Source organism: Agelaius phoeniceus, chromosome 9 (assembly GCF_051311805.1).
Source record: "Agelaius phoeniceus isolate bAgePho1 chromosome 9, bAgePho1.hap1, whole genome shotgun sequence".
Classification (NCBI taxonomy): Eukaryota; Metazoa; Chordata; class Aves; order Passeriformes; family Icteridae; genus Agelaius; species Agelaius phoeniceus.
Window position 1 is genome coordinate 28362022 of NC_135273.1, and position 6476 is coordinate 28368497.

A 6476-nucleotide genomic window follows, 5' to 3' on the forward strand; every position below is an offset into this window, starting at 1 on the left:
CTTTGGGGTTGTTTTTTTGTTTGTTTGGTTGGTTTGCAAATGTACTTAGTTCAGTAGCAGTCTTAAAAAGTTATGTAATCTCTCAGCAGTTTGTATCTAGCACAGACTTTGTTTACAAGAACATGAAAGTGGAGAAAAGAAAAATATGTTAGATGAGCTATTACTAATATGAGATTAGGGTTCATGTTTAAATGTGAGGTGAGCATCTGTTTTTTTCTGAAAGTCCTTGTTAAAATACTGCTTCAGTTTTATGTTTAAAGTAAAGAGTTCTGCACTGAGAAATGATCAAGTTGGTAACAAGCTTTTCTGTCAATCTCAGTCTACACTGCATGGTTGGGCTTCCAGGAAGATTGCAGTGTTTGAGTATTATAAGAGAAACTTTTAAAAGTTTCAGCTATGTCAATTTGATCTAAATCAATATTGCAAAAAATTCAGTGCCAAATAAGAATTGTCCCAGGCAGAGCCTCTGAGTCTTAACCTGATGCTCTTAATTATCCTGTTGGACTGTTTGTTAATTGAAGGAGAACCTCACAGATACTTTGAGTGCCTACCCTACCTGCCTAAAATACTTTGTTCATTTACACAGAAGTTGTGCATTTGGTTGACATAAAGCATTAAAATGGATTTCTCTGGGTGTGCTTGCCCCCTCCAGAACTGAACAAAAACCGAAGGAAGCTCTTTGACCCATCCAACATCCGCGCCTCGTTCCTGGAAGGCGGAGCCAGTGGGAGACTGCCGCGCCAGTATCACTCGGACATTGCCAGCGTCAGCGGGCGCTGGTAGCAGGAGGCTGGGCTCAGAAAGCAGCTGGAAAGATGGACATGGCAATCCTGTGGACAGCCTTCACTGCACACCACCCTCTGCACTTTGGGAGATTGGGTGTCAAGGACCAAAGCAAAGTTTTGTCTGCACAATACTGTGCCAAAAAATCGGAGAGAACACGTTTTGTCAGTTGTCTTTCGAAACACCAAATGTGGGTTACGTTTTACTCATGTAGATTGGACAGAATTTGCAATAATAATAATATAGGGTTCTTTTTTTAGTATTTTATTACCTATAACTATAATGTATGCACTGAATTTTGTACTTTGTTGAATGAAGGAGGAATGAAGAGCTGGGATGCCAGAGAGCATAGATTTGGCTTTATCAAGATGGATTTTTCTGGTACTGCTTAAAATAATTATTGAGGTCTTTCTGCACTTTACATGTTCTGATTTCTTGTCCTGTGGAAATTTATTTCTCTTTCATTTCCATATCAATTTTTATATTGGCACTAATCAAATTTTTTCAGGTGTTCCTACATTGTCACATCTCACTATAATGGTACTAGAAACTGGTTCTTATGCAAATTTTTGTTTTTCCTCTCTCTGTCTCCCAGGTAGTTATCTGAAGAGATTGTTCCAAAATCAAGTCACTTGGTAGTGGACCAGTCCTATTATGCTCTTATAAAGCAGTCTAATGCTGCCTGCAATAATACTCACTGTAATAAATGCAATGAAAGACCAAAATGGACCTTGCAATATTAACCCTTTTCAGTCAACATATTTAACTGCTGCCTTTATGCTAAAACTGTTTTTAATGGTTGTCTCAAAGCAAAGGGCTATTTTTAGTACCCTGCCACTAAAGGACACTTATTTATATCAGACTTATATTTTTAGATTCTATGCACCTACAATACGTAACAGATTAAACTGATCTACTGCAGATTTATGGTAGAGACCAAAAGGCATTCATCAAACTAGAGCTCTGGGCTGTCAGTTTGATTAAACAGACAACTAATCTAATTTGACAAGACAGCACTGTTGCCATTTAATAAATGACACATATTACTTACATGACTATGCATGCAGCAATGAAGTGACCTACATAAAATAGGTGTAATTGCATCTGTTTTGTTCGATCTAGATTTGTAATTGTCAGCTGCAGAAGTGTTTGAAACTCTGGAGATGAACTATTTCTGAAACAAGTTATGTTCAACAGAAAGAGTCCATGTTATAAGTGGCTAGAGCTAAATTTTGTATTCTTATACTGTGAAAGTCCGAAAGATTTGGCGATGTTATTCTTCTGTCTTTACAGATGTTGTGTTATGGGTTTATGAAGGGTTTCAATGTAATGAAGGAATCCATTAAGTGCCTCTTTTTGCAATGCTATGTGTAGATTCCAAGCATTAATTGAAAAGCATTCCCATGAGAAATATTGTGAATTACCTTACCTCTACTGTAATGTATTATTTATGTTCAGTGTACAAGCCTTTTGAGATGGACATAAACCACTGTGCTCTTAACAGAAGGCATTAGAATAACATTTACAGTAGTTGGGGTTTATGCAAAAATGGGTGAGAGAGTTTTGTCACTTTCCATGGGTAATCCTTTCTTTTAAGGTGAGAATGCAAAATGATGTATGGCAAAAATTGCACACACAAAGGGAATTTCAAGAGACTATTACTTGAGGGCATAGATGATCAAGCAATAATATAAAGTCTTGTGGTTAGCTAAAAATTGCTGCTCAGTGCTCATTTCAGCCATATCTACTTAATGGTGTATACCTGGGTGACTTCCCCTGTAGATCAAGTAGCAGCTTTGGTTTTAGAATGGCACTGCAGATGTGACTGGCTAAAGCTGTAAAAGGTACTCACACAGTTGTTCACAGCAGCTTCCTCTGCTCAATGCCAAGAGTCAATATCCACATGTCTAGGAGAGATTAGTGTGTGTGTGTGTTGCACAGGCAAGAGCAACTTCATGGAAACCCTCTTGGAAGCCACCACTTCTCATTCTAAAGCTATTTACACTTGTGCTTACTTCTAAGCATGCAGATAGCTCCATTCACACGGACTATTTATGTGCTTACAGATAAGCTGTCTTTTAAATGTTTGCATTTGCAAGCCCAGTGCTTGCAAATCAAATTGTATTCAGACTCCTTATTTCATAAAATGTTTTTAATGAACTAAATATTCAGCAACACTTTGTACAGAATTTTCTGCAACCCCTACTTGCTTATTTCGCCTAAACTTAAAAGCATCCAAAAGCTTTGCACTCAAATTTTTAGCCTTTTGTAGGTACATGCTATCCATCCAGATGGTACTCAGAAACTGATTTTCTTACAGTATTAAGTTGATGTGGTCTTTTGCTGAGCAGCTTATTTCATCTACACCAAAGTGAAGAATTTCCCATGAACAACATTATTTTTCAGTAGGGCTTCACATTAAAAAAAAAACCACACTGGAAGTAAATTCTCACTTTGATTCCACAAAGGGAATATAACAGTACAGTGTATCGTATTGTTAGTGTTACATTATGCACAAATATTTGACTTGCTACATAAAATGTTAGTTTTAAATCTGTGCCTTAACAGTGACCAGTTATCTGTAAATATAGAGCAGATACAGATTGTATTTTTGTGGGTTGTGTCCTTTTAGTGATTTTTTTAAGAAAATGAAAGTTGAAATTAAAACATTAAAAATGGAGATTTTCAAAACTAATCAGTGTTGCATAAAATAAATTTATATAACTCCCTTGTATTCTGATTGGTTCGTGAAGTATTTTTATATAGACCCAGTTCCAGGGATGCTTGCTTGTTAATAAAATATAAAAAGCACTATTTGACATAATGGCAACATGTTTCTTTCACATGTTAATGCTTTATGTGTTTTACTGTTGATTTTGTATCACATACAATGTCTTTGTCTGGATTTTAAATGAGAATGCTTTTTTGGGGTGCCTCTCCTTAATCTAAGAGGACTTAAATTATGACAGGTTCAGTTCTGAGCGGTTTTTAGTGGTTTGGCTCATGAATTCTGTTCTTCCTTTGGTCCTCCCATTTTAATGACTGTTTTGGTCAGGTTAGCAGAGAGTTGTGTGTTTTCACGATGGTCATTGTACTGTCACCTCCAGTAAGTGGTGGGGAGGGGGAAGGGAATTCCTTCTTCAGGCTGCTGGGACATGACCAGTCAGCCTGGCCAGAGGCACAGCTGTCACACTGAGGTGACGTGCACACGGCAGGGACAGTCAGTCCTGTTGTTTGCTCCACAGCTGCTGCTGCAGGTTCAGTATTGCTCTGGTACAGGTTCAGTATTGCTCTACCTCTCCACGTGCTCTCAGGCATCTCATTATCCCCGCCTGATGTGTTCTCTGTTTTACAGACACAGCTCTCCAATGGCTGTTCCTGGCTCACTGACTTTGCAAAACGCACAGTTGTTTTTCTGAGTACCTCCTGAGAAGTGCAGGTGTGGGAACAAGTTTGGGAAGGAAAGAGATCAACAAACTGTTCTGCTGAGAGCAACTGAAGGGTGTGGTGCTAAGCACCAATTTACCAGGCATTCACATAAATTACGTGGAAATTTACAGGCAGGTGGGCTTGCAGATTCCACAGTGTTTCTGAAGTCTGACCTATAGCGAGCTACGAGGGTCTGAAGCAAGGTAGTTTCCTTTGTGGACCATTTATTTGGGCATATTGCTTCCAACAGCTTTAGTCAGTAGCGTGTAAAGCTGGTGTGGGACAGAGAAGGAGGTGATGGAGCATTAGAGCTTGTTGGCTGCTCTCCTTACGGAGCAAGCAGTGTTCCCAGCAGCTGGCATGGCACAGCATGGACAGGATTGCTCCCTGAACAAACTGTCTCTCTCCACTACTTTGGTTTTAAAATGGCACTGCAGATGTGACGGGCTAAAGCTGTAGCCAGTGGAACAAAACTGGTGACTTTCAGTCTGAACAAAAAGTTGCATTCTAAGAATTGTTGCCAATACACAAGAGAAAATAGATGGAGTCTCCAAGCTCTGTAAAAATTAAAAGTGAGGCATCTTTCTTTGCTGTTGAATCCCACTCCAATCTAACAGTTGCTGGAGTGTTGGAAAGACTCCAGACTCCAGAAAAACAAGATTTTTCCAAATCCCAGAAAACACAGTTACACCAGTTTTATGAGTACTCTTGTAAGCTGGTCAGTACAGGTGTGATGGGCAGGGGTATTCAGAAGCTTGTGCTCACACTGTAAAGTAAGCCAAGGAGTATTTGATTCCAGGCAAGTCTGGACACGGTTGGAGCTATGTTTTGTCCTTGAAGAACCAGCTTCCTTTCCATCACAGATCCTTGAGCAGGAAGGAAGGAAGGTTTGGTTTTATCTGGAGTTGCTGCAAAATTTTTGAGGGTGTCAGAAGATGTATAAATTGGGGAATTTGTAGAAAAAATTGTGATATGAATGGTTGGTGTCTGTTATGTTGTTGACGGCTGCTTTGAAAATGGTGAGCTCTAAGGACAATTAAGCTGGTGAAGGGAGTATTTTAGCATGGTTAAAGATAAAAGAGCTCTTATTTTGAATTAGGTGTAGTTGTGAGTGAGGACTATCTTGTAATCTGAAAAGCACACAATAAACTTGTGCTTTGGTAAAAAATTCCTTTCTTTTTATTTGGGTTAAGATAGCATCTGGAGCAGAAGTAACAAGCATCCAGAAATTATAGAAAGCTTTTTGTAGATGATATATCTTGTATTAAGGAAAATTTGAGTTTTATCTTTGTTTCCTGTGCTGCAGATGTACTTTTTTATAGTGTTTATAATTTTAATATTTTACATGCTTTCGTGAGTTAGTAAAGCAGACTTTAAAAAGTAGTAGAACAGTCATACTTGCCAATTTTGAATATTGATACAGCTATTAGGAGCAGTTAAATGTTAATAAAGATTTTTTTTTCCTCTCACTTTGAAGAAAGGGTACTGTTAAAGAAACAGACTCAAACAATGTAGAAAGTTTTTGCATTAGAGCATCATCTAGTGTCAAATTTCCCTGCTCTCTTAAGGAGTAAGATTTGGGGAATATTTTCTCTGAGAAATGCAGAATGATTCCAGATGTTGATGAAAATATGAAGAAAGATGAATACATTGTGATGGAAATTCCCAAGTTTGTGCCAAAACTGTGTTGCAACTTCATGGAAACTAACAGATGGAAAAAGCAAAACATAATATGAGAAAAAAAACCCCACTAAAATAATTATATAATGAAGCAAAAATTTGTCACTTCTAACAATGGGTGATTAATGTTTTAAGAAATAATGTTGCTACTAATTTAGTAACCCTAGGACCATAAACTGATATGGGTTTTGCTACACTTCTTTGCTGTGATAAAAATCATGGTCTGTCACCCACGAAGGACAGAAGAGTTGAAGAGGCCTGAAATGGACATGGCAATAACTTATGGTTCCAAAACTAAAGCCATCCGTGGGAACTGCAATCTCATGCTGTGTATATACAATACCAAAGTGAAGAGGATGTGAGTATTTTTGAGATTGAGAACATAAGAAATTTTCGGTAGACAGTAAAGCTTGCTGTATGTTACATATGAATATACTAAGGGAAAACAAAATGGACCTCAAGGATAATTTCCTTTTGCTTTCAGGTGATCCAAAGTTCAGATAAAACAAAATATTCACAACCCTTTCCTTTGGCAGGAGTTTTTCCACCATGCAGCTGAACAATCTTTTGGTTCCTCAAAAGTA

The 6476-nt window shown here is 38.0% G+C and overlaps 1 protein-coding gene across 2 annotated transcripts in view; it reads left to right on the forward strand.

Annotated features, from left to right (window-relative positions):
- BICC1 (BicC family RNA binding protein 1) overlaps positions 1–3517 on the forward strand; it is a 90153-nt gene extending 86636 nt beyond the window's left edge. For both annotated transcript variants that reach the window (XM_054637186.2, XM_077183348.1), the window contains one exon: positions 653–3517. In XM_054637186.2, the coding sequence (XP_054493161.2) occupies positions 653–783 (131 nt within the window). In that variant the 3' untranslated portion in view covers positions 784–3517. The remainder of the gene's footprint in view (positions 1–652) is intronic.
- The last annotated feature ends 2959 nt before the right edge of the window (positions 3518–6476 follow it).